The 27,486-nt window shown below is 51.1% G+C and overlaps 6 protein-coding genes across 6 annotated transcripts, besides 8 other annotated features; 3 read left to right on the top strand and 3 right to left on the bottom strand.

Annotated features, from left to right (window-relative positions):
* Positions 1–15: 15 nt before the first annotated feature.
* On the top strand, positions 16–3,287 carry ACLA_002720 (ATP dependent DNA ligase domain protein; the record flags this gene model as incomplete). Its single annotated transcript, XM_001276286.1, has 2 exons — positions 16–1,166; positions 1,223–3,287. The coding sequence occupies 2 exons, from the start codon at positions 16–18 to the stop codon at positions 3,285–3,287; spliced, it is 3,216 nt and encodes a 1,071-aa protein (XP_001276287.1).
* A 1,070-nt stretch (positions 3,288–4,357) lies between these two features.
* Positions 4,358–4,400: a microsatellite.
* A 415-nt stretch (positions 4,401–4,815) lies between these two features.
* Positions 4,816–7,028, bottom strand: ACLA_002710 (anaphase promoting complex subunit CDC23; the record flags this gene model as incomplete). Its single annotated transcript, XM_001276285.1, has 4 exons — positions 4,816–5,858; positions 5,909–6,092; positions 6,145–6,874; positions 6,925–7,028. 4 exons carry the CDS (start codon positions 7,026–7,028, stop codon positions 4,816–4,818), a joined length of 2,061 nt encoding a protein of 686 aa, XP_001276286.1.
* A 621-nt stretch (positions 7,029–7,649) lies between these two features.
* Positions 7,650–8,768, top strand: erg20 (bifunctional (2E,6E)-farnesyl diphosphate synthase/dimethylallyltranstransferase; the record flags this gene model as incomplete). Its single annotated transcript, XM_001276284.1, has 2 exons — positions 7,650–7,769; positions 7,845–8,768. 2 exons carry the CDS (start codon positions 7,650–7,652, stop codon positions 8,766–8,768), a joined length of 1,044 nt encoding a protein of 347 aa, XP_001276285.1.
* An 886-nt stretch (positions 8,769–9,654) lies between these two features.
* ACLA_002690 (NMT1/THI5 family protein) lies at positions 9,655–10,876 on the bottom strand (the record flags this gene model as incomplete). The annotated part of the gene is made up of 4 exons (XM_001276283.1): positions 9,655–10,326; positions 10,384–10,533; positions 10,590–10,761; positions 10,842–10,876. The coding sequence occupies 4 exons, from the start codon at positions 10,874–10,876 to the stop codon at positions 9,655–9,657; spliced, it is 1,029 nt and encodes a 342-aa protein (XP_001276284.1).
* Positions 10,877–12,281: 1,405 nt separating this feature from the next.
* Positions 12,282–12,316: a microsatellite.
* Positions 12,283–12,316: a microsatellite.
* Positions 12,317–12,390: 74 nt separating this feature from the next.
* On the bottom strand, positions 12,391–14,739 carry ACLA_002680 (glycogen [starch] synthase; the record flags this gene model as incomplete). Its single annotated transcript, XM_001276282.1, has 4 exons — positions 12,391–12,508; positions 12,573–12,768; positions 12,842–14,204; positions 14,275–14,739. The coding sequence occupies 4 exons, from the start codon at positions 14,737–14,739 to the stop codon at positions 12,391–12,393; spliced, it is 2,142 nt and encodes a 713-aa protein (XP_001276283.1).
* A 1,427-nt stretch (positions 14,740–16,166) lies between these two features.
* Positions 16,167–16,195: a microsatellite.
* Positions 16,168–16,195: a microsatellite.
* A 1,796-nt stretch (positions 16,196–17,991) lies between these two features.
* Positions 17,992–18,017: a microsatellite.
* Positions 17,993–18,017: a microsatellite.
* Positions 18,018–18,945: 928 nt separating this feature from the next.
* ACLA_002670 (putative polyketide synthase) lies at positions 18,946–27,070 on the top strand (the record flags this gene model as incomplete). Its single annotated transcript, XM_001276281.1, has 5 exons — positions 18,946–19,185; positions 19,239–19,383; positions 19,445–19,713; positions 19,778–22,225; positions 22,286–27,070. 5 exons carry the CDS (start codon positions 18,946–18,948, stop codon positions 27,068–27,070), a joined length of 7,887 nt encoding a protein of 2,628 aa, XP_001276282.1.
* Positions 20,583–20,640: a microsatellite.
* Positions 27,071–27,486: the final 416 nt, after the last annotated feature.

Below are 27,486 nucleotides of genomic sequence, written 5' to 3'. Positions count from 1 at the left end.
CACAATCGCCTATTCATGGGTTTCAAATTTCAGTACCTCTGCGATCTACTCTCAGATCTAGAGAACAACAAAGTCGTAAAAGCGACTACGGCCTCGAGAAATTCGAATCCAGATGGTCGAGTTGTGAGCAGGTGGTTTGCTCAACATGCCAAACGAATCCATGCCGCCGACACGGATCGAATAGCCCTTCTTTCGTGCCTGTTTCCCGAGAAACGCACGGACAGAGTTTATTGGCTACAAGGAGCTACTCTTGTCAGGGTTATAGGTCGCTGTCTTCTTCTCGGCTCCTCTCGACGCGAGGAGCTTGAACGATGGCGCGTTGCGGGCGGAATAGATTTGGGGCAGTGTGTAGAGGATGTTATGCGACAAGCTGAAGGTGACAGCAAGAAAGGTCAAGATGTCACTATCGAAGAGATAGACGACGCATTGAACAAAATCGCTTCTCGATGCAGGTTCTCCGGCGCGCGTGTACGGAGACAGCACACAGCCGTCGATGTTGAGGAGACGCTGAGTCCGTTATACAGACGATTGAGCAGTAGAGACGCCAAATGGCTCACTCGGATGATACTGAAGAGTTACCATCCGGTGGCCTTGCCGGTACACTCTACCATGAAGAGTTTCCATTTTCTTCTTCCCCACTTGCTGCTTTTCCAGGATTCATTCGAATCTTCGCTCAAGATGCTTGCTTCCGAGCCTCTTAGCCACTATCCTCCGAACCCAGATCCGAAGTTCGCCAAAGATCTGAGAGTCCAAGCCTCGCAGCATCTGGTTCCTAGAATTGGGATAAAAATAGGGCGGCCTGAATACTACAAGGCACGAAGCATAAAGCATTGCTGTCGGATGATTGGCCGTCGCCGGATGAGCATAGAAAGAAAGTATGACGGGGAGTATTGCCAAATACACATTGACCTCTCTCAGAGGCTTAATCCTATCCAGATCTTTTCGAAAAGTGGTAAGGATTCTACTGATGACAGATCCGGGATTCAGAACGTGATCAGAGACGCCTTGAACATAGGACGGCCAGAATGCAAGTTCTCCCGTCAATGCATCTTGGAAGGTGAATTGCTCGTCTGGAGTGACAAAAATGGCAAGATTGCGGATTTCCACAAGCTGAGGAGATTCATTGCTCGCTCGGGGACTCTTCTTGGGATTGAGAGTGATTCTCCGTAAGTAGACGCGCAACAACCTCAGACTGTATTATTTCATCCCTAACTTGCGCTAGGCCACAACCGTATGAACATTTGATGATTGTGTTCTTTGATATTTTGCTCCTGGATGACGATGTTTGTTTGAGGAAGCCACACCGTGATAGGCGGCTGCTGCTCAAACATGTTATGCAAGCAATTGATGGCCATGCGGACATTGCAGAGCAGCAGATAGTAGATTTCTCCCGTCACGATGGTCAGTCCCGCCTCGAAAGTATATTCAGAAAAGGTATCGTGGAACGTTGGGAAGGTTTCGTCCTGAAAGGGTGCGAAGATCCTTATCTCTCTATTTCTCCCGGTCAGGAGCACAGCTCTGCTGGTCGCTGGATAAAACTTAAAAAGGACTACATTCCAGGTCTGGGTGACACAGTGGATTTGACGTTAGTTGGAGCAAGGTACGATTCTCGCGATGCCGTTGCGTTGGGCCAAGCTACGAAGATCTTGTGGACACATTTTTACATTGGCTGCCTGCTTAACAAAGAAGCTGTCCTGCAAAACCAGGCAACTCCCCGTTTCCGAGTCGTGGATATGATCAATCGTCACAGTATGAGCCCGAAAGATATGCTATATCTTAATCTGCTTGGACAATTCAGTGCTTGCGGCGTGGATTCCGGCCATGGCTACCTGCTAGAGTATGGAACAGCAAGCCTTGCGAACATGGCTGTTGTCTTTAAGACTCCTTTTGTTGTCGAGATGCTCGGCAGTGGGTTTGAGAAGCCATCGGGTGCCAGATATTACGCATTACGGTTCCCTCGGATTCAAAAGATTCACTCGGACAGGTCTCTTGAGGATGCAGCCTCATGTCAAGAACTTCAGCTTTTAGCTGAAGAAGCTCGGTCTGTACCCGCTGAAGATCTGCAGGAAGAAATAAAGTGGGCGGAAAAAATCAGGCTAGCGAACGCATCTTCGCGATATTTAGTTGAGAGATCTCAATCTCCACTGTCCACAACAACCTCTTGTCCGAGTTCGATACCCAGTCCAGCTAAGACATCGTCTGCAGGAACCACTGCTACGACTGACAGCAATCGTGACTCAAGTGGACACAATTCCTCTTGGGGCTTGGTTCATCAGGACCAGCGCAACAACGTAGAGACGCATTCTCAAACAGACCATATTCCTATCTACGTTGACGATTCGACCACGTCTACATCATCACTTAAACCTTCTAAACCTAGTCCACGGCGCCTGTCGAGTATTAAGAACCTGTCGACACCACAAAGAAGGAATAAGAGACATGTTCCAGTGGCCTCTACGGGACTCGAGAATCGGCGCAATCCTGTTGGGCACTGTGAGGAGATAGAGAATAATTCGAGATCCAGTTGTCCACCTTCCCCGAATCCCCGGCAGTCCTCGACAGCATGGAAGCGCCGAAAGCTTACAGAAGACCATGCTGCCAGAGTGGTGGTAGATGCTCCCAAATCATACAACAAACACAAGCGTTCCAAGTCGCCGTTAACCGCAATTGCATTATGCATTCATCAGAATCATGTCATGCAAAATGACACCAACAACCAAAACCGTATTATGTTCGTTGATAGCACATGCTGCCTTCTTCCCAGTCTTGAACTATTCCTGCAGAGACTCTGGTCAAATCAATCAAGCTTCCGTGTCAAAAACACCAGCCCAGATATGCCATCTGGTCATCTCGGAATTGGTTTGATGATTGCAACTGTCTCGCAAGGGACCCTAGGTCCCCTACTTTTCGAACTCAGTCAAGAGATCGCTCAGAGACTTGACTCCAACTCAGGCGATTACCCGCGCAATGGCAAGATATTCATCCTAGAAGACAGGTTTCTTACTCTCGATGCACAAATCGATGACCCCGGTTTCAATCTTCGCAACACCTGGGAGAGCATCGGGAAAGAGTATTTATATGCGTGTATATCGTGGCGCTCACCGAAAGACTCTAATATGGCGCTATGTGGAATATCCGAAATGTTCGGGACGCCGATAGAAGGTGCGGAGGCCCCTCAGGTGTGTGCACAGGATCTTCTCAGGTCAAAAAGTAGGACGAAAACACCACATATTTCAATAACTTTCGAAGGCCAGGAGCTGGGCATTCTCGGGGACTTGGATTGTTGAGTTCCCCTCCTTTTGGATAGCCATATACTGTCTGAGATCTGGATTCTTGATCCTTCTGTTGGGCGACTTTGAATCATTCAGTCAATCCTGGATTTGTAGAAATTATCTCGGACTCATCTTTCCGGAATAAGGCCCCGTTGCCTCAAATTGATATGCTCAACTGTCAACGATGGAGAAGTTAGTGGACTCGATTGCCACGGAAAACTCAGAGCGATTCGCAGCCTCAGGAGACATATGTCGAAGTTTAATCGCCAATGGCATGACTATCGAGACAAGGCATATTACATGTCGCCAAGGTCCAGGCTGTGTCTTCTCTGATGCAGTCGAGATATTCACAGTCTACTGGAATGGCCAAGACACCATGCATGAGGCGTTGGCCTCCGTCAGCCTTGCTTGTCCCCAACGAGTCCGCTTCCTCCGCCCTGGGCGAGGAGAGCTTCCACGATAGTGGCAAGACATACAGGCAGCCTCCTCTGCCTATGGGTAGATTACATGCACAAGTTCTATTGATCACCCAGTTTATAGTCAATAAGGCAGACAGACACTGCACGTCTTGCCTCGCAGTGCTTAACCTCACCAGGCTGATGATCCAGCCACCCTCCGCTAGCTCTTCCGCTCCTTGTACAGACTACTGCAATGAGCATTGATTCACGAATGTTGAATTGACAAGATAGTGTCTCAGAATCTGCAGGTTTACGCCTGCTCATTCAAATGGGTAAACCAGTCTCGTACGGCATATCGAAATGGATGTAGTGAGCAAAGAGCCTCCTTCGCCCGGCGGAATCACCAAACGGCCACCCCCAAAGCACTTTATAAATATATACCTTACTGCTACTTGTCTCCCCATCTCCTCTCGCAGCCCACGCAGCATCCTCATTATTTCAATCCTCAACAATAGTACTACGCAGTCCCCAGCCAGCCCTCGAAGCCCATAAATCGCCCTCCCCAGCACAATGGCCCAATGCTCTCATTTCAGCTGCGGCTACGCATATGCAATCAGATTCGACCCGAGGTCTGGTAGCTGGTATTGCCAGCAGCGTCAGTTGCGCCTGTTCTCTATTCTTCCCTACTCGTGCTCGTGCTCTTGCTCGTGCTTGTCCTCTTGCTCTTGCTATTGGAAGTCGGACTAACCTCATCTTCGCACCGCGTAGATACCTGTCCTGTGTGCGGCTCGTTCAAGCATATCTGGCATCGGTTCTGCTCTGACGGGTGCAAACGTAAGTTCCGAGCTTGGTCTTGAGCGGAGTTGAGGGACTGATACCGTGCTTGGGGCAGAATACTGGCTGTCTAATTAGTGGGTTCTTGGTGCCGGTGTGTGGAAAGCATACATATCTCATGGGATGAGAGTGGGATCCAGTAGGATCATTGCGGATTTTGAACGGATAGCAAGCTGGGGATATTGTAGTGACGAGTATTAATTTCATATTATGTGCCTGTCTACCTGTCCCATCTGACCATAGACGCCCTCGCTAACCCGCAAGAAGAGTAAGAAATGTGCAATGTGACCATCGGATGTATAGTGGAATTGTTATTCACCACCTTCTCGCCTGGCCCGGACATCTCTCATCAATGCCTTGGCTTCTTCAACTTCGACTCCATCCTGACATAGCTCACCCGCCAATTGATCCGCTCGCTCCAAGTCCCCGTGGCGCAACGCCCACCGCGCCAGCCACAGACGCGCTTTGGACGTCGTGGCGGTCACGCCAGTGCCATGGTATGTGCCATCATCCCTGTCGTTCTGGTTACCAAAAGAGGACGGCGCACGGCGCGACTCATGCGGCGTCCCACTGGTGGATTGATCCTCGTCGTTCTCATTGTCCGATGTGACAGATTCGTCCTCGGGCCCCTGACCGGACTCTTGCTGCAAAGTGAGTTCCATGTACGCGGCTGCTTCTTCCTCGTCCCCGAGCCGCTCGTAGAGGGTGGCGATTTGGTGCAGGGTCTCGGGATCGAGGATCTTGCGTCCGGGGCCGCCTGCTGCACCGTTCTGAGAGGCGTCTTCCGCGTAATATGACCCAGCAACGAGGGCACGCTTGAGCGCTTTGATGCTTTGCTCGACCCGGCCCATCTTAGCATAGCAGGACCCGACCGCCTGCCACATTTTGGGGTCGTATGGTCGTAACGCGGCTGCGCGCTGGTAGTAGAATAAGGCGTAGAAGGACATATCGAGCACTTCGTAAGCTTGGCCTAGACCATACCAGGCGCGGTAGTCTTTTCGGTTCACGTCAACGGCTCGCCGGTAGGACTCAATGGCCGCGTGAGTGTTCTTCATCTCAATGTATTCGTGGCCCATAAGAGTCCAGGCTGAGAGAAAGTTTCGATCCAGTGTGAGCGCTCGCCGGAAATACATGACCGCTTTCTCGTGTTCAGATTTTAGAGAGTAATAGTTTCCAACTACGCAACATGTTTCCGGACGGAATTTGTCCGTGGCCGTTGCGACTTGAGCAACGAAGGCAAGCTGAGGACGTGCCCCCATGACGTAGAGAATATTAGAGTAATGGTCGAGACTGTCGAGACGATGGGGTGATGTTATCAGTATGTCTGTGAATATATGCGATGCTTCTTCGAAATCTGCGGATGTGTTAATAGCATACCAGCAGGTCAGGAAGAACGCTACAGACCCTTTGAATGATAGTAGAGGAGCGCTTTCTGAGTCTTCAGGAACGCGCTCGTAGGGAAGATAGTCTCAAGTTCCGATAGAGCTTGGTAGGTGTCTTCGGTGGCCTGGTATAGCTCTTGGCTGCAATAGACATGGAATATGAGAGTCATGATATTCTGCGGAAGTAATTCAACCACTTGTTTCAGCTGCTCAGACGGTCAGCAAGCTAGAATCAAACGGTTTTGAGGCAGGGCATACGTCTTCTGTGCTTGCAAGCAGGTCGTTCAGCTCTTGCCAAGCACCCCAATGGAAGGGGTTTAAGTGAACGCTCCGTATGAGCCATTTCTTCGCCTCCTCTTCGTTACGTCCTTTCAAAAGAATCACGCCGTAGAGGTACTCCAACCATCCTTGATTGCGATCTTCCAGACCCTTTGCTCGCCGTTCCGCGAACCATCCTTCGAGGCCCCAGGCCAAGCTAGAAAGTTCCCGATTAGACGTCATTCCTCCATCTGCCGGACCCAGCACCATTTCTGTTTCTTCATCCTTTCGCTTTTCTCCGGCCAGATACTTCGCGTACAACGCAAGGAACAATGACTTTTGGCTTAACTTGGGGTATGGGTTCCGTGCCGCAGCGCCTTCCTTTGCGCCTCCGAAGGGAGTTGCTTTAGCCTTGCCCTTCTGCGGTGTCAACGATTGTCTTGATTTCAGCTTCGGCGACGTGACGGGGATCGATGTGGTAGAGAGCGGAACCGGTGGTATCGTAGGAGGAAGAAAGACAGCAGCGCAGCGATCGTACTCGCGAGTGTCGAAGTATGACTTTGCCAACAGATATTTATGAGCCTCTTGGATTTCTAGGCTCGCTTCAAGAGGATCCTGGCTGCGAAGGTAAGGGTTCTGAGGAGGCGGGGCTTCTGCGATATCCATTTGTGAGTCGGGGTCTGTATCATAGTTGTCAATCGGTAAGAGGGAATCGAGCATTTCCGCTGCCCTGTCTCTCGTCAGTTGTGAGAGAAGCGAAAGATCTCCATGCACGCTCACCATTTGGCGGACTGATACAGACATCGTTCCGAACATTTGATGGTCGCATCCTCGAGCCGGTATTGTAAGTCTTTGATGCTGTCTTCCGTTATATTCGACGCCATCTTGGACGTATGTCGAACAACCAGTGCCCGAGCCTCTTAGCGGAACCGAGTTGTTGGCGGGGCGTGTGCGTATTGGGTGGTGGGCAGTCCTTGAAGATACACCAAAAGCGATAGTTGAACCGCGCAAGCGTATCGTTCGATTGCTGCGTCTTGCAAGTATCGCTGTTCGGTCTGTATCGCGCGTTGGTCAATTGCGCATAAGCTATGAGACGCTTTTGTCGCGGTTGTTCTGGCTGATCGGGAACGGCCGGTGCCTGTACGACGTAGTTCCAGATTACGTGCTTGACCGATATAGCCCAAGTGAGCGATATATAGCTCAATGACGCAGAAACAAATTCCGCAACAGCTCAAAAAAGGATGGAGAAGACGGGAGACGACGACAATGGAATGGACGGAGCAATGATGGATTGATGAATTTCCCGATTGGGCGAGGATAAACAAACAACGCAAACACACTCCCCGATTATTTCGCTGTCATCGCGGGACCATCGAGGGGCTCCGTCTCCTCCATCCAATTAATCCCTCCTTGCGTGGTCAAACTTCATTTCTCCAACTCGGGGCTCGCAAACAATAAACAATCCCATTGTTCTCCCCCTATCCTCATATAATTCCAAGACCAGGATGGCCACTACCACCAGCCGTGCTGCCTTTGAGGCGGTTTTCCCCTCGTTGGCTGAAGATCTCCTAGAGCATGCTCGGAAATATAACCTCCCCGAGAATGCGATGAAGTGGTTCGAGAAGGTGACCTTTTTTACCCCATTGTAAACCAATTCCTTCCAGGACATCCTACTAACTGGTTTCTGTTCCTGCCAATAGTCCCTCAACGCCAATGTCCCCGGTGGCAAGCTCAATCGCGGTCTCTCGGTCCCCGACACCGGCCTGGCTCTCCTCCAGAAGCCCCTGACGGACGAGCAGTTCAAGCACCTCAGCACCCTGGGCTGGTTGACCGAGCTGCTCCAGGCCTTCTTCCTGGTCAGCGATGATATCATGGACAGCTCGATCACACGCCGTGGCCAGCCCTGCTGGTACCGGTACCCAGGCGTTGGGCTGATCGCCATCAACGACTCGTTCATGCTCGAGTCCGGCATCTACCACATTCTCAAGAAGCACTTCCGCTCGCACCCGGCGTACGTCGACTTCATCGAGCTCTTCCACGAGACGACCTGGCAGACAGAGCTGGGCCAGCTGTGCGACCTCATCACCGCGCCCGAGGACAAGGTCGACCTCGACAACTTCTCCATGGAGAAGTACATGTTCATCGTCACCTACAAGACCGCCTACTACAGCTTCTACCTCCCCGTCGCGCTGGCCCTGCTGTACCTTGAGCTCGCCACCCCCGAGACCCTCAAGCAGACCCACGACATCCTCATCCCCCTCGGCCAGTACTTCCAGGTCCAGGACGACTACCTCGACGCCTACGGCGACCCCGCCGTCATCGGCAAGATCGGCACCGACATCCAGGACAACAAGTGCTCGTGGTTGATCAACCAGGCCCTGCAGCGTTGCAGCGCCGACCAGCGCCAGATCCTCGACGCCGCCTACGGCCGCAAGGACGCCGACCTCGAGGCCAAGGTCAAGACCATCTACCACGCCCTCGACCTCGAGAAGGTCTACAAGGAGTACGAGGAGAAGGCCGTCAGCGAGATCCGTGCCAAGATCGCCGCCATCGACGAGTCCCAGGGCCTCAAGAAGGAGGTCTTCGAGGCCTTCCTGGCCAAGATCTACAAGCGCACCAAATAGATACGGACCATCCGTCCCCTGTGTGCTACCCCCACCTCCATCTCCTCCTTCTCCTTCCCCTCCTCCTGCCACCCACCATGCATCATCTTTCCATTGACCGCCGCCATGCTGCCACGCCTCCATCTCTGTCGAGTTTCTACCCCCTACTACCCCCTTTGCAGTAATATCTTTTAGTTACATACCCCCCCGACTCGGGCAAGCACATAGAATCAGTCAATGGCTAGATGCCGCGGTGTCCCACATGCATGTTCATGTACAGTCTACGAGCTCATCCTGCTAGATGATTCATCGGATCCAATACTTAATACATATTCAAAGTCTGAAGCGATAAAAACCTGTAATTGAAGGAGGGGTGCCAATTCCGAAAGAAAAAAAAAAGAAAAAAAAGCCAACTGTGCGTCCTGCACAACCCCCGCTGTATGTAGGGAGTATAGCACGTCGTATTAAGACCCGGGATACGGTTCTTAGCGAGGGATGGGTGAGTGGTTGGGCTTTCATGCTTGCTTGGGGACGGGGTTCATCGGTTTACCTGGAAGGACTGTACTCCCGTAAGGACGTAGGAGAGGAGGGGGGTAGAGTATAACTTTGCCAGAATAATACTAAAGGTTGAGGAGAGGGGGAGATTCTGTTTCATCCAACTCCCAGTACAACTACAGCTACAGCTAGAGTGGTGGGTGGTGGGGGTAACAATTCATCATTTCATAGCATGTCATGTGACTAGACTAATGAGCGACTAAAGCTACGGACCATGAAAGGATTGCTGGTCCATCGTCCACGTCAACACACGAGGATGCTCTGTGGCGGCCGCGGCCGGCATCAGGCAGCAAGTGCGGCGCAGGGCTCGGTGAGAACCCTGAACCCCCTAGGCATAGGTCTAAGCCTAGGTCTAAGCCGTAGCGGAGACTTGCAGGCGCTTGAAGCCACCATTGAGCGCGACCTCCTGCTGCAGCTGGGCCATGCGCTTCTGGTCGCCGAGCGGGTCGGTGGAGTCTGCTTCCAGGGTCCAGGAGAGGAACTCGTTGGTGTAGTTGGGCTGGAAGTCGGCGTCGAGGATCTCGAGGCGCTTGCCGTAGTTGGTGACCTTTGTCCAGTCGCGCTGGACGTTCTTGAGGTCGCGGCTGAAGTAGGCGAAGGAGCGCTCGAAGATCTTGCGGTTGACGGGGGTGTTCATGATGGGCTTGACGTCGATGTATTCCTCGTAGGCCTTGGCGGGCTCGGCGAGCACGAAGTCGGTGGCGCGCTTGACGGCGCGCATGAACTTGTGCACCTTCTCTGGGTTGGCGGCCAGGAAGGCGTCGTTGGCGATGTAGAGGATCGAGCAGAAGCAGCAGCAGCCCAGCTCTGCGAGCTGGTCGATGCGCAGCATCTTGACGTCATCGCGGGGACGGTTCTGCGACGCCAGCCACTCGGCCAGCTCGACCATCTGCACGTTCTCGAGGCCGATGCCCGCGTCAATGTCGCCGCGGATGATGGCCTTGGTCACGTTCATGCCGCAGCGGACGGCGGTGTAGTCGTCGGCGGTCATGCCGTAGTGCTTGGTAAGCTCGTCGATTTGGATCTACTCCGTGTGTCAGTCGGCACATGTCAATTGGACCCCAGAGTGGTTGGAACCAACCTTGCCGAACTCTCCAACATATCCGATCTTCTTGCCCTTGAGAGAGCGGAAGTCCTCGGTGATCCCGCTGTCCTTGAGGTAGATGACACCGGTGAAGGGCTCGTCAAGAAGCGAGCCGATCGAGGTGACGGGGAAGTTGCGGGCTTTGGCCTGGGAGCCAGTCAGTACACGAGTCATACAAGCATTTCCGAACCACAGGAACATACAGCTAGGGTATGGATCATAGCCTTGAAGCCCATGTCAACCTTGCCGCTACCGACGATCTCGGTCACATCGGAGGGGTCATTGGGCTCAAGGATAGCGACCTTCAGGCCCTCATCCTTGAAGTAACCCTTGCTGTGGGCAAGGTACAGGGGGGCATGGTAGGGGGTTGCGTGCCTATAACAAGAAAAGAAAGAAAAAAACAAAGTAATTTAGCACAGTTCCCGTCTTTCATCAACAACCGCAAGAAGCCGTACCAGTTGGTCAGGAAGGTGATCTTATCAGTCGACATCTTGATAGACAGGCTTCCGTAACGGCAGTTCTTGCAATTGTCTGGAGCTACTCGTCAGCAAGCAGAGAGGGGTGGGGGGGGAACCCATTAAGGGTGAGACAATCAGTGCGACGCATGTCCTTTCGCTAGTATTATCTAGATCAAGTTATGACAGTATAATCTCAGAACGGGCCGGGTTCTCTAGCTGGATGAGCTGGAGTTCGCCAAACGGGAAACCCCTATAGGTAGCTATCCAGCTAGAAACCCCCGGACCGAACACCTGTCATGCGCGAGCAGTGACCATTATTATACGTTGTACGATACCTTGATCTGCATGATTTCCCTAGCGAAATCGGCCCAGAGGGCCATCCTGACTGTGCTGCCTCATTGTGAGGTGAGTCCTACCAGAGGAAAATAGGAGAGATGCGGTTGAGACGAGACGAGGCGAGATGAAGAGTGAGATGGGATAGAATGGACTGAGAAGCAGAAGCAGAAGCAGAAAGATGCAATGGATAGGAAAAGGATGGGAAGAGGGGGAGGAGGGGCAGCAATAAATAGTTTCAATCGGAGGGGATCCGGCCGGTCAACCCCACCACCGGACATGCCTCAGGCATCATTTCCTTAATACCCCTCTACCTTACGTAGTAGTCCTTAAGACTCGAGTACCCTGTCAATAATAGGAAGAGAACTACAGCATGGGTTAACTACTAGTAGATACTCCTCAATGATTTATGGGCTGAGCTCAGGGCTGTCTCACCGGGATAAACTCAATGCTCCATCGCACTAGATTTCGGGTCAATCCACTGTGGGTGATCGAAGGCCATAACGGCTGGGAGTGATTGGCCCTACACCCAACACAGGACGGCAATAGGATCAGACCATGATGAGCGTTGTCCCGTTCTACTACCCTCAAGGATCCGAGAGTTGCCGATTGGGTCTAAAAGAGGACTCAGATCAGTGCTCAAGGGACCTGGCCAGTGGCCACACGTGTCCTGTAGATGGAGGAAAGATTCAGGAAGCTTCCTGTATGAACAAGGATGATGACATGGTCCGAGCAGATGCTAGCTTGCCAGTGGTACCATATGCATCGATGCCAGAGACGCTTACAGGAACATACGAGGGTCAGTCGGCCATCGACCATGCATTCTGGAGGTAGATCCTCATCGTCCGATGGAATTCACCTGAATGGTGGTTGGTGAAGCAACACGCTATGTAGATAACCAGATCACAGAAAAGAAATGCAAAGGTAAACAGACATGTAGAATTGAAAGCATAACAACATAACAGTCAGTGATTAGGTAAACGAGGGGGGAAACTAGGGCGCTAGGATCCCAATTCGTCATGTTAATAGACGGCGGCAGTTATCTCCAACAATTAGATATATCGCGGTATTGACAGAACGGAGAAACATGGGAGGCAAAGGGGGAAAAAAAAGAAAAAAAAAAAAAAAAAAAAAAAAAAGCCGGTTGCAGAGTGCAGCCGATTGATGCAACGGATGGAGAGAGAGAGGTCCAATTTCCATGCTGAGCAACCAATCAACGGCCACCGTTGATCGAGATGCTATCCAGCGGCGACGAAGGTCGATCCGAAGCCTTCTTAGTCCGCAGAGTCAACGGGAAGTAATGGTCATCGGGCTCTTCCTCCTCGCTGTTACTATAGGCCAAGTTAGTGTTCTGATCCCCCTTCCCCCCTTCAACCTCCATTTCGAGTGACTTACGGTAGACGCCAGGCAATGTAGTCTTCCGTGCTCAGCCCTTCCTTGACTTCCTGGATCGTTGCAAAATCACCGGGAGTCATCACGCCGGACCGATCGCGGGGAGACCCAGGCACGGACAGGGGCCGCGAGAGCTTCTGTTCCGTTCCTCCAATGACATCGTAGTAGTCCTCGGTGCCATCAAAGGATGAAGGATAAGCTATAGTGTTTGATGCAGTCAGCCAATGGTCACATTATTTTTTGTTTATATCGGAGAAGCAGACGGAACGAACCTCTTCTGAGAGCCAACTGTCTGGCTTTGACATACTCCATTCCCATCCTCTTCCAGTCCAGGAGATCGCTCAACCGTTCCGTGCGATTCCGCTGGTTGATCCGCTGCCGGCGGCTCTTCTGGGTGAAGTTGAACATGAAGTCGGTCAGTTGGTTGACCGAGTCATCGACGCCCTTCATACGACGATCCACGATGTAAATTCCGTAGTCGGCCGAGTTCTCGATCAACTCTTCCATGTAGCAGCCAAAGCCGGAGAGATTGGTGGTGATGCTGGGGACGCCCATCACGGTACACTCGGCGGGGGTGTAGCCCCAGGGCTCATAGTAGGAGGGGAAAACGCCGAGATGGGTACCCCGGACAAAGTCATCGTAATCCAAGGGCAAGACGGGGTTGGAAGAGTTCAGGAACTCGGGATGGAACACGATCTTGACGCGATCGGTCGGGTAGTTGAAGAGCTGGACCCGGCGGATTTGGTTCAGAATCGGGTCTTCACTATCATTGAGCATGTTGTGGGTCACGATCGGAGGCAGACCATGACGCTTCATGGCGAACAGGCGGCGGCGCAACAGCACACGGTCCTGGCTGGTGATCAAATCCTTCTCATCGGGCATGTTGTCGCCCTCTTTCCAAGCCAAGCAACGCTCGTACATCCGCTTGCCGATGCCCTTTTCCATCATCTCGATGGTGTCCCGCAAGGACTTGACGACGGCCTGGCCCTTGAGCGCCTCCACGGTCAGCGAGGAGGTCTGCGCGGGCATGATCACAAAGGCGACCACCGTGGTCTTCGATCCGCTGGCTTTCAAGCGGTGGTTGAGGCGGGCCAAACTCTCGATGAACATGTCGACGCCTTTGTTCCGGAACTCATACCGACCGGCCGTGAAGACATAGAGGGTATTGTCCAGATCAAAGTCGTTGTGGCCATAGAAGTGACCCCGAACAAAGTCATTGATCTTCTCCTTGGATTGGGAGTGCAGATTCTGGAACTCGTGCACCGCGGAGAACTTCTTAACATTCAACCCGTTGGGCAGCACCCCGTCCGGCTTCCGCTTGAGCAGATGCTCACTCTCGAACGCGGTGATGTGCGACACGGTGGTGAAGACGTCGGCGCTATGGGCCGCCGCTCTCTCGATGCAGTATCGGTGGTAGATGCCTCGCTTTCCCGCCTCGGCGTCGACGTCGAAGTGCTGCAGGTTGTTGTAAAAGTCGACCGAGCCCGCGCACAGGTACCGGCCGAGCAGTGTCGCATGGGTTGTGAAGATGGTGGTCAAGTCCATATGGCGCTTCTTGGTCAGCGGGAGAGCGACACCAGCCAACCACTCGTGGAAATGGGCGACGACGGCGCGTCGTCGTTCATGGGCGATAAACTAAAGATCCTCATCAATATTAATCCCAAAGCACACCTCAACCCTTCGGGTCGTCTGCGGGCAGACATACCTCTCCCAAGAACCATGCGACCAGGTAACCAAAGACGATCGCTTCGTTCGTCTCGGCATCGGACGCAGGAGACGGGATACCGGAAGTGTTCCACAGGTCTCCCTTCCACTCATCCAAATACTTGTATCCGGTGCTGGTGTCAATGAGAAGGACTCGGGGAGCTCCCTCGATCAGCCAGCGACCATACACCATCTCGATGCCGCGCTCCTTCATGGAGTTCATGGTCTCCACCATGCGGGGGTTCGAGGGAGTCAACTCCTCGACCTCCACATCGGCGGAAGCCCGGTTCAGCGGTCCGATGAGCGTGTATCGGTCGCCATATTCGGCCGTGGTTACGGGAGCTTTGGATTTGAGGACGGAGTAGATGCCACCGACGCGGTTGGCGACTTCGGTAGCAATCTCAAAGAGGATGTGGTTGCGCACATCTCTCTTGGGGGTATCCGGACCAGTATCCTCGCTGGCCATTGTGAAATTCTTGGCCTCTTGAGATTCTAGAGGAAGTCAGGGGGGAAGAAGGGAACGGGGAGAGTGTCTCGAGCAAAGAAGAGAATGAGGAAATAAAAGAAAGATCAAACCGAGCAGATCCGCACAGCACGAGGTAAGGTCTGAGAGAGTAGGAGAAACAGTGGAGAAAAGCAATGCGACCCAAGAGAGGATCAGGATTCGGGTGGAAGGAGAAGAGAGAGGACCAACGTGGATGGAATCTCGTGCTGAGCGATTGATTTTATTCCCCCCTTCTTGCGCTTCTTCGCACCAGCGATCAGGGTAGTTGCAACTGTGCGGGGGGCAGAGATCCGGGTGGCGGGGATCAGTGCGGGAGGTTGGACCAGGTTGTGGCCAGATTCAGCAGTGGGTGAAGCTGTCCACTTCTTGTCTCGGGGACGGGGCGGGAGAGACACACTCAGGTAAAGAAAAAGGGCAGACCGAGAAGAAGAAACTGGAGTGTAAAAGAAGAAGAAGAAGTGGCCTCTCCTTTTTTTTTAAAAAAAAAAATTGTGTTAGTTCGTTAGGTAGCTAGTCTAGATACTACGTAGGTACTCCGTAGAGAAGGAGGAGTTACAGACTATGAAGTGGTGGCAGGGGAACATGATGCGAGACAGCTATACACTATACATAGTAGTTAGACTGCAGAGCTGTTTTCCTTTTTTTTTTTTTTTTTTCCCTTTTTCGCACCAGCACTCGGGACCGGGGTGGTTTCGTCCGTGCAACCTTTTGCCATGTCGTTTTTTCTTCCTATCTACTCCGTATCCTCTTTTGCTCTCTTTTCTTTTGCTTTTTTTTTTCTTCTTCGTCAAATAGCGGGACTAGTTAGTACTACTTGGAATATTACGAAGAGCGATTGTCTTGTCTGAGATCCATCCGTGCGAGAAAATGTGTCCGGTGCGCGCAGAGTTTACAGAGAGAGTAAGGTACCTAGTGTACTAGTGGCAGTTCCAGACTCTCCCCCAGCTGCCTCTCCGTACTCCGTAAGTTCAGATGAATTTCGCCTCCCACGCTGAAAGTCCCATCTCCCGGATTTCCCACCAGTCAAACCCCTCTTTAAAAAAAAAAAAAATGAAGGAAAAAGGTCACGATCATGTTGAAAGGACATCCTAGTTTCGTAATGGAAACTAATCCTAAATCTTGGCTGATGAACCTTGTGTGTGATTCTTTTCTTCCTTTCTCCAGGTTGATTCTCTCCAAAAAAGCAATCTGGGGAAAGCTGGCGGCTGGTGACGTCACTGCCCGGAAACATACCCTGACAGTGTGTACTGTGTACTGTGTAGGTATGTATTATTTAAGAATCAAGATAGATACTTACTTGCTTCAATTCCTCTGAGCGACACAAAAGAAAAAGTGTACAGGGAGACAAACATCCTGATGATGATGATTATTATTATTATCATCATTATTAGTAGTAGTAGTAGTAGTAGTAGTAGTATCCCTCATGATTGACCACTGATTTCACCAGTCTCTGAAAAACACTCAAAAAGCAGCTCATTTCCCCATCACCAGTACCAGGGGTTCTTTGCTGTCAAGGTTGACAAAAAGTTCGAGATGGCTGACTTGGACTCAATCACTTCGCCTCTCTTCTTGATGCTGATCATATGAGACGTCCACCGTCGCAGCATCCGATGGCTCGTTCGGTCTGTCTCTACCTACTCCGTAATGGCTCTATGCGACCGACGTCTGGTTGCCGCGCCGACAACCACTACCAGTCTACCACATGATCCACGGCACCGACAGGAGCAGCTCATGACCGGCTGTATCTTCCTAATAATAATAATAATAATCCATATCAGGAAGCAAAGCAGGGACCCTCAAATGAATTCGGCTGACCAGAATCAACCGGCGGAGCAGAATATAATACAGCACCTGCACTTTTCAATCATCGCGGGGTTGACTCGCTCATTCTTGGTCATTGGCTCCACGGTTCGGCCAGCTGTGGCTTGCCAACGAAGCCGATATCGCCGTCCACTGAGTTTTCTGTATTTGTTCCTGTTGACATTCGATTGAACCCCTGCTATAACACTGGGATATGACTACTATCATTGAATCAGAATGGCAATTGATGGACTTTGGCTTATGAATATCATTGGTCCGGTGTTAGAGCTGGAGGCCTACCTTAGCCATTAGATCCGAATGCTATCAGTCGAAGTCTCTCAGGGTTCAAATGAACTACACTACTTATGAGTAAAGCGACCTGGAGAATCCGGTGTATATCATGTCTCGATGGAAGTTTGTGTCCATTGTCGGACTATACATCAATATCTTCCAATGCCATGATTCCCATCAGCTTTATTGTTTCCGTCTATCTTTCTTCTCTGTCTCTTTCTTGACTTGCCATAATAGCTCTGACATTTGGACATGTCCCCGTGTCCATCTCGGGGTTCAAATCATTCATTGAAGTTTGCCAAACACGTCTCCGCCAACATATTGACGACACTTACCGAGTAGATCCCGAAGACGACATACTATGGAATTATACAGGGTTTCAAACGCGAGGGTTTGGTTTTTCCGCCCCTGTGCCAATTCTGCACAGAAGACGAGGGGGATGAGAGTGAAGGGATGTACCTGTGAATGGCATCTGGTTTATGAGATTGATTGATTAACAGCGCTTGTTGAGTATCGGGGCAAAAGGATGAAATCGGTCAAGATACAGGTGACTCCAATCCGCCTTCATCAGTTCAGGCATTTGGAATTCTGGCGTGACGCTGAAACCGGAAAGGGAAGCTCAAACTGGCCGTTTGACAAGGTGCTATTTGGGATTGGTTGTGGTGGTACAAATGCTCTTGGATCAAATATTGCAGGCGTTGAAGGGAACCTAGTTTTCCATGGGAAGGAAGAGAGGTCTGCCGGCTTTGATCAGCCCCTCAATTGATGACCGAGAGCTAGGTGGCCGTCCCCCGTTCACTTGGCCTTCGTCTTCAACCTCGTCCGATGTAGATTCTGACCCGCTCTCTACGATGTTGGTTGACCTTGTTGACCACAAGGTGGAGAGACCTTAGTTCTCTCAACTTCTCACCATCAAGTATCAACTAAACAGAGCCTACAGAGGTCACTAGTGGCTGACGCCAGGTAGCGGGACGATTGTACAAGAACAGCCTCACCCTATCTCTGTCCAACGTGCCACCAAAATTCCTACCCTGACTACAATATTACGGGTTCTCCTTGGTTATTCCTCAACAGTTCTGGATCTTGACAACTGTTTCCTATTCCCTTCGAATGTGGTATAGCTTTTTTTTTTTTTTTTTTTTTTTTTTGCTATCTGGTTCACTGGTGTATCTACTATCTAGCAGGGGCACTACACTTATTAGCTGGCATAACAGCAACATGCGCAGGTGAGAACTGCTGCTATTCAGTATCCTCCTGTAGCCTGTAGAGTATAGGGGCCATCATAAAGGCTCTGGATGTTTGCGCATGGGCCCCAGTCGCCTCATTTTTAGCTCACTTGTCATACACATGACGTGGGCGGCATATATGTATAAGAACATGCAATTTCTAGACTACTGTATGCATGTCAGACTCCGCCTCTCAGCAACCTTGATAGGTAAGCCTCAGACTAGATACGTAAAGCTTAGCTCTGACAGCCATCAAAGGTGAGTTGAGAGTCCTTCTTTCAATGTTGGTAAAAGTACCTGATTACTACTGTATAGAGTGTAGGTACTCAGGACTTGGCTATTACGGAAAGATAATCAGATCCACCAGGTGGATAGTTTAGATGTGTTGGTAAACCCCCTTTTAAAATGACTGGATTTCAGTCGCAAAAAGTATGTATAGATAGATATTATATTGTTACTTAGCCATGGGTCTGGTCTGTTGGAGTGGAATGTTGGAAGCTGGCATTGAGTGTGTGAAGTTTGTTCCATCTTCCAACCTTATCATCTTGTATTGTGAACGTGTTCAGGTCCCTCGATGGCCTATGGTTCATGCACGTCCGTGGGTGCAGATACAGTATAGAAGCAACAACCCCTCAATTGCAAATTGCGAATTCGACTGCCGGGGAAGATGAGAACCCAGGAGCTGGGCACAGGGCCCCCTACCCTGATGCCTGTGAGTATGTTCTGATGTAAGCATTAGTACCTCTGGGATCAGCCCTACCTCATATAAATACAGACCAAATCTGCCTGGGAGAAACAAGAAGGAAATTAGACATAGTCATCAGTACTTTACTGAAACACATTCATCAAAATGCCTTCATTCATCAACGGGAACACAAACCCCAATGAGGTCCATGTTGCCGAACACGGCCATGGCAATACAGAGCCAATGGCCATTATTGGCTTAGCCATGCGTGCTGCCGACGAGGCCACGGATGCAGAGGCCTTCTGGGACTTTCTTCTGAGAGCACGACAAGCGGCTCGCCCAATCCCAGAGGATAGACTCAGCTCCAAGGGGTTCTATCACCCAGACCCGAACCGCGGGGGAACGGTTCGTGACAGAAGAAGTTGACTTTCTTTTAGCTATGACTAACTTCTTGGTAGTTCTCCGTGAAAGGCGCTGCGTTTCTCGAGGAGAGTCCAAATGGGTTTGATGCTGCCTTTTTCAAAATGAGCAAGACTGAAGTGCAAAGTCTTGATCCTCAGCAACGAATTTTGATGGAAAACGTGTACCACGCATTAGAAAATGGTCCGAGTCAAGTCCATTCGTCGCATCTGCAACACAGACACTGATTTTTGGAACCATGCAGCTGGCCTCCCAATGGAAGATGTCATTTCCTCGAACACGTCTGTGTTTGTTAGCGGCTTCAACTACCACCATGCCGATCGTCTGAACAGTGATCTAGAGCTCTCTTTCAAGCACAAGCCCACCGGAGCTGAGAATTCCATGATTTCTGGAAGGGTGAGCTGGTTCTACGATTTTCAAGGAGCTAGTCTCACAATCGATACTGCCTGCTCAAGCAGTTTGGTGGGCCTTCATCTAGCCAGACAAAGCCTGGAGGCAAAGGAGAGCGAAATGGTCAGAACCTCCTATACGTCCTGATCAGAGAACGATTCATTAACAGATGTTTTGATAAGCACAGGCCATTGTGAGTGGTGTCAGCGTGATTGGTTACCTTCCCCATTTGATGAAAATGTCATATTCCGGGCTCCTAGGGTCGGAGGGCAAGTCCCTGGCATTTGACAAACGAGCAGGCGGATACGGACTTGGGGAGGGTGTAGGAACAGTGATTCTCAAGACCTTATCCGCCGCTGTTCGCGACGGTGACACGATTAGAGCCGTCGTCCGAGGTACTGGCCTCAATCATGACGGTCACACCCCCGGAATGACATATCCAAGCTCAGCTGCACAGGAGTCACTGATTCGCAAAACCTACATGGCTGCAGGCCTGGACCTCAGAGATACAACATATGCTGAAAGCCATGGAACTGGAACCCAAGCTGGAGACTTGATGGAGTGCACCGCAATGGCTGCTGCATTTGAGACAGGGAAGCGGGACTCGCCCTTCTACATTGGTGCTGTCAAGCCCAACGTTGGACATCTCGAAGGAGGCGCTGGCATCACCAGCCTCATCAAGTCCGTCCTTCTTTTGGAGGCAGGTATTATTCCGCCAAATGCGACGCTGGAAGACATTAATCCGAAGATTCGCCCTGAGTGGAATTTTCAATTCCCTACTCGCTGCATGCCATGGCCCACCTCTGGCATCCGACGATCATCTATCAGCTCGTATGGAATTAGCGGGACAAATGCACACTGCATTTTGGATGATGCATACCATTACTGCAATCAACGAGGAATCCCCGTTCGACATAAAACCACTGAAATTGTACCCTCAGAGAAGGACATTGAGCTCATTGTCGCAAAAGCTGTCGGGCGATACCAGGTTGATGGCACCAACGGAGTCGATGGCAACAATGGAGTCAACGGCAGTAATGGAGTCAATGGTACCTACCTGAACTTTGGAGAGGTATCGACCAAAGTTTTCCAAGTGCCGACTCTGTTTCTTTTGTCAGCATTTGATGAAAAGAGTTTAGAGAAGGTCGTTGCGCAAATCCAAAAGTACGTCTCGTCTTTGCCTTCAGACTCTGCCGGGCAAGCATTGCATGATCTTGCGTTTACTCTATCGACAAAAAGATCTCGACTTCCTTGGAGAAGCTATGCCCTATGCAATTCTGTGAAGGAATTCCATGACAAGCTATCCAAGCTGCCTTCAAAGGCGATCAAATCACGATCGCCCCTGCGAGTGGGCTTTGTCTTCACCGGCCAAGGAGCTCAATATGCACAGATGGGCCAGCAGCTTCTTGTCTATCCAGTTTTCAGACAATCCCTTGAAGCGGCAAGTCTCTACATCAAGTCACTGGGTTGTGATTGGTCGTTACTGGAAGAGCTTGAAAAAGATGCAAAAGACTCCAGGATATCCAAATCTGCGTTCGCTCATCCTTTATCTTGCGCGGTTCAGATTGCGCTGCTTGATCTTCTACTTAGTTGGAATGCTATCCCTCACCGTGTGGTGGGGCATTCGTCAGGAGAAATTGCAGCAGCTTACTGCGCAGGTAAGATCTCACGAGAGGGAGCATGGAGAGTGGCCTACTTCCGGGGTCATGTCCTCCTCCGGGGAAAGACGAATCGTGTAGGCGGCATGCTTGCAGCTGGAATTGAAGAAGAGCGTTTGCTTCATCTTCTCAACCAGGTGCACGCAGCACTGCCGGGTGGCACTTTGTCAATCGCTTGCTACAACAGCCCTCGGAATCACACAATTTCGGGTGATGATGCGATGGTGGATGCGTTGAAAGTCTTGCTCGACGAACAAGGGATATTCACCCGGAAGCTAAAAGTCGAGCATGCTGCCCATTCCGCTCACATGGAGCAATACACCGAGGAATACGAAGAGCTTGTGGGTGATTTGCCATCAAGTCATCTCTTGCACTTTGACCATACCGTGCATATGTTCTCTACTCTCACGGGTCGCTTGTTGGATGATTCTTGTGTGCCTGAAAAGTCTTCGCATTGGTCTAACAGCATGGTCCGCCCCGTCGAATTTACGAAGGCGGTTTCTTCGATGTGCTTTGACTCGACTCAGGGCGATAGCTCCTCTGCTCAGGGTACTCAGGTGGACGTTATTCTGGAAGTCGGGCCTCATCCAGCAATGCAAAGTGCAGTTAAGGATATTCTCGGTTCACACTCTGACATTCCATACTTGGCCACCCTGAGCCGAAAGGATACTGGGTTGGACACACTGCTTGACACAATAGGCAGTCTGGCTGCCCGCGGTGCCCCTGTTGATCTGGACAAGGTTAACAGGTCAACGAACCCCTCAGTTAAGCCCCAACTGATCGTGAATCTGCCCCCGTACCCATTCAACCACGAGGAACGAGGACTTTACGAGAGCCGGTTGATCAAGAACACACGTCTTCGCCAGTTTCCTCGACATGACTTGTTTGGGGCCCCTGTACCAGATTGGAACCCCAATAGCCCGCGTTGGCGCCATTTCCTGCGCGTTTCAGAAAACCCGTGGTTAAAAGAGCATGTAGTGAGTATTTCATTCCCGTATCCAGAGACTGACTGAGCACAAACACTGACTTTATCTCAGATCGATGACGATTTTGTTTTCCCCGGAGCTGGTTATGTGGTAATGGCAGTGGAAGGCATGAAACAAATCACAGATCACGCCGAGATGGTCGGCATTTCCCTGAGGGATGTCAAATTCAAAGCAATGCTCGTGGTTCCAGATGATACGCAAGGCGTAGAGGTGTGCCTTTCCTTTTACCCAGTGCCAGAATCGAAAACCTCGTTGTCAACTGCATGGAAGAGGTTCGAGGTGGCCTCTTACAACCAGGAAACTGAGGAGTGGATTGAGCATTGCACGGGTGAAGTCTCACCAGATTTTAAGAAGCCACTCAATCCAATCGATGGTTCTCGCCCGGAGGAGGCCGAGAAGGCCCAATGGTCGGCATTTGCGGAGTCCAGAGAGAACACTTGCAAGGTGCCAATTGACTTTACGCCTGTTTACAACCACCTCAGAGAGATCGGTGTCAATCATGGGCCCTCCTTTCGCAACCTGGCCAACGTCAACATTGGCGATCGAGAACAAGGACTGATGACAGGCGACATTATTGTCCCAGACATCACGGAGCTGATGCCAAAACAGTACGCGCATGAACATCTAATCCATCCTACCACTCTGGATAATGCATTCCACGCGTCATTTGCATCGATATATGATCTTGATGGCAAGACAATGATGCGTCGGGGCTGTGTCCCCGGCTACGTTCGAGACATTTGGCTGTCTACAACCGCGCACTCATCTGAAGCTGGCACCATCTTGCGTTGTACTAGTGAGGCTTCTCATGCTCTGCACGGTGGTTTCGAGAGTACAGTGCATGCGTGGAACCCGTCAAACCCCAGCGAAAAGTTCATGTCACTGGCAGGTATCCGGCTGTCTCCATTCAAGCCCGAATCCAGTGATACTACCGCCGCTGAAAATAGGACTTGTTATTCAGTTGAATGGCACCCGGATCTGAACCTTCTTACGAAAAAGGAGTTTCAGAAGCTTTTGCTAAAATCTCCTATTCCGCTGGAGACGTATGATACTCAGTTGAAACGGTTCAGTCAACTGCAGCTGGCTTCAACTCTCTTGGCCACTGATGGTCTTCAGGCCACTCGTGGAGTGAAATATTCCAGCCTGGAAGATCATCAGAGACACTATAGAGAGCTTCTTCGGAGCATCGCCGCTGGTGTCGCAACTAACAATATCCCATATGTCTCTTTGGAGATGTGGCTGAATTATTCACGGAACCCCGCCCTGAAAGAGCAACTCTATCGTGAGATTGAGGACCGGAATCCCGATGGCGCCCTGCTCGTCAGAATGGGATCAGAAATCCCATCCATCTTAAGAAAGGAGATCACAACCCAACATCTTCTTTTTGACAAGGACAACCTTTTCTCGTTATGGGATGACAATAGACTGTCGCGGGGCGACATACTTCCCGCGCTTACCCAATATCTCACTCTCCTTCGCAAGAGCCAGCGCAGCCTTCGCATCCTGGATGTGGGTGGCCGCACAGGAGCCCTGGCTGAACACGTGCTCAAGACACTCTGTGGAGATAGCACTGGGGATTCCATCGAGCAGTATGTCATTGGTTCTCAATCAGCTGATCGTCTTGAGACGCTGAAGAAGCGCCTTGCTGCGTGGGTGGACATCATCAAATACGAAACAGTTGACTTGGCAGCCAAGTCTTCCGAGCAGGAGATCCAGCCCAAACCCTTTGATCTCGTCATCGCCAACAACTTTGTTCGGGGCCAGCCGAACATGGAAGAGATTATGGTGCGACTGAACTCTTTGACACGACCAGGGGGTCGGCTGCTTGTTCTTGAGGAGGTCCGACCGGAGTCTCTCCACGCCAATATCATATTTGGCTCCTTGCCCGGATGGTGGGAAGCAACCGAGGCCTCTCGCGAAGCTGGCAACTTCGCCGACAAGCTCGAGTGGGACAGAGTCCTGCGGAAGACTGGGTTCTCCGGAATTGACTTTCAAGCTTCAAGCTCCGTCTATCCTGAGTTCGCTGATTTTTCTTTGATGGCATCTACTGCATGTCACAGGATATTGGAGGCTACGGTTCCTTCATTGGAAGTCCTCGTGATAATCCAGTCCCACTCGGAGATCTCTCGTTTGCTCGCCACAAGATTGCTCAGTGCAGGAGTCCCTCATTCGGTCTGTCACATCGATGACCTCCGTTCCGATAGTGTGATTGGCAGAGTCTGCATCTCTTTGCTCGAGGCTGAGCAGCCCATTCTGAACGCCATGGACCGGACTAGATTCCGAGTAATTCAGAATCTGGTTACTGCGTGCGATTCACTGTTGTGGGTAACTGGAGATCCCTTAGCGCAGCCAGAATTCCAAATTGCAACGGGCTTGATTCGTACCATTCGCTGGGAGCTGGATCGTAATGATCTGAACTTGGTCACATTTTCCCTGGATAACGAGCCTACAGCTTCTGCCGACGGAAACGTTGATGCTTTGATCCGAGTTCTACAGTATCAATTCCTTAACCAGTGGTCAAAAGACTCTAGCAACACCAATGCCGAGTATTGCGTTCGAGATTCAGTGGTCGAAACAAACCATATCGTCAAAAACACGGTGGCGAGCACCGTCATTGAAGCGCAGTTTTCACCACCAAAGCCGATACTTTCAACCTGGGAAAATATTGAACGACCTGTTCGCTTGATCAGTACGAGCCCGGGAGTTGATTCTCTCACATGGGTCACCGATGAAGATATTTCAGAAAAGCCACTTGCTGCGAATGAAATCGAGATCGATGTCCATGCTGTCGGGCTAAACTTCAAAGATCTGTTGGTAGCCATGGGGGAGATTGATCAGCCAGGCTTTGGACACGAAGGCGCTGGTATAATTGTCGGAGTAGGCTCGTCCGTGAGCACTTTCAAGGTTGGTGATCGAGTGATGTACCTAGGGGACCCTTCGCCTGGTAGAATGGGTACCTTGCGTACCCGCAGCCGCATCCATTCCGGGCTTGCTATCAAGATTTCCGACACGATGGGTTTCGAAATTGCCGCAGGACTGCCCATCATCTATGGCACAGTGATCTACTCGTTGGGCCATGTCGCTCGACTCTGCGCCGGTGAGAAGGTCTTGATCCATGCGGCTGCCGGCGGTATCGGGCAAGCCGCCATTCAGTACGCTCAGGCCAAGGGAGCAGAGATCTTCGTGACCCTTTCAAGCCTTGAGAAGAAGCAATTCATCATGGACAACTCCCACATTCGCGCCGACCACATTTTCTCGAGTCGCGATTTGAATTTCTCGGCAGGCATCAAACGCATCGCGCCTGCTGGCGTGGATGTCGTTCTTAACTCACTTAGCGGTGAAGCATTGCGAGAGTCCTGGGCGTGCGTTGCGCCATTTGGCCGCTTCGTCGAAATTGGAAAGCTTGATTTGCAGGCTGGCTCGAAGCTGGACATGACGCCTTTCCTCCACAACGTTTCCTTCTCCGGTGTGGACCTCAATGCTTTGGATGAAAAGCGGCCGGAGATCTGCCAGGACCTGTTGCAAGAAACAATTCAGTTGTGGTCAAACAAAGATATCCATGAAGCTCGCCCAACCCAAGTCCTTGGCTATGGGCAGTTGAAAGAAGGGTTGCGTTTGTTACAAACAGGAAAAAGCATCGGCAAGATTACGCTCGTTCCGGGCACTCATCCTGTTTCTGTCATACCAGCGCCACTTTGCCCTCTGGAGCTGGATTCAAATGCATCATTCATACTAGCGGGAGGTTTGGGAGGGATCGGCCGCAGTATTGCACTCAGGTTGGCTCGTCGGGGTGCCAAGCACCTCATATTCCTTTCGCGGTCCGCAACTGTACATGAAGCAGGACAAGAGACGATCGCCCAACTCAAGCTTCTTGGCTGTACTAGCCATGTCTTCCAATGTGATATCTCGGACGAGTCTCGTCTCCTTGAGGTTATCACCCAGATTCAAGAAACGTTGCCCCCGGTCAAGGGATGTATACAATGCTCCTTCGTCCTGAATGATAGAGCCTTCGACTCCATGACGCACGAGGAATGGCAAACTGCCCTGGCTCCCAAGGTCTCTGGATCTTGGAACCTCCACTGCCTACTGCCAGATGTTGATTTCTTCTTGCTGCTGAGCTCCATCACTGGCATTGTGGGTAATCGAAGCCAAGCCAACTACAATGCCGGCAACAACTTCCAGGATGCCCTTGCACGCCACCGTGTTTCCAAGGGGATGCATGGTGCCAGTGTCAATCTCGGCGCTGTCGTTGGAATTGGCTTTATTGCCGAGAACGCAGAATACGCCGGAAAACACACGTTTAAGATGGCCAATCCACAAACCGAGGAAGAGGTCCTTGCCACCATCGAGTACCTGATCGATCGACGTCATCACACTACCCTGAGTCCCGATACCGCGCAGCTAGTCTGTGGTCTCCGAACCCGGGCTTCATACAGTCTCGGTAACGAAGCCCAGCCGACTCATCTCAAGTATCCCATGTTTGCCCAGCTCCCACCGGCTCTCTCAAACACCGGTACCAGCGGTTCAGAAATCGCACAATCGGCCACTCACATTCGCGATCACCTCCAGTCCGCTACCGCTTCTGAGGACGCGGCAAGAATCATCCACAAGGCGGTGAGGCGCAAGATGGCCGATTTGCTTAACATCCCCGAAGACTCCATCGATGACAGCCTCAATGTTCGTGCGAACGGCGTCGACTCGCTCATCGAGATGGAATTTCGAACCTGGTTTGACAAGGAGCTGGGCGCAACCGTGCCTTTGAAAGATTTGGCCAAGGACCTGACTCAACTGAGTGCCAGACTTGTTTCGCTGAGCTCCTTTACCAAGTTTCGTTGAAAGAATGAACTACCCACGTGGAATTTCAACGGTGGACAACCACCTTCCTCCTAGTGGACCCGATGTGGCAATGAAAATGGGGACCCCGAGGATGGAAATGGATTCACTGGACGACCGCCATTATTACTTCCAATTATGATAGAACAAGGTAGGTCTATCGAAAGAAGTAAGTAGCAGAATGTAAAGATCTTTCTGTGTCAGGTCATTGGCCTGATAATTGCATATGTACAAGATGAGACTATGCCCCTAAAAAAGGGGGGTGGGAATAAGCAATTGGGCATGGAGATGACCAGGCTTGGCTTCACTACTTTTATTTGGCTATCATGTGATGCTTCCAGGGACTATCCAGACTCAGTGAGCAAAAGGAAAATGGATGATCATACATTCATACTGTTGTCTGTGCAGAAAAAAACAGT

The sequence above is a fragment of the Aspergillus clavatus genome, genomic scaffold (assembly GCF_000002715.2).
Source record: "Aspergillus clavatus NRRL 1 1099423829750 genomic scaffold, whole genome shotgun sequence".
Taxonomy (NCBI): Eukaryota; Fungi; Ascomycota; class Eurotiomycetes; order Eurotiales; family Aspergillaceae; genus Aspergillus; species Aspergillus clavatus.
This window is presented reverse-complemented; position numbering and strand designations above follow the sequence as displayed.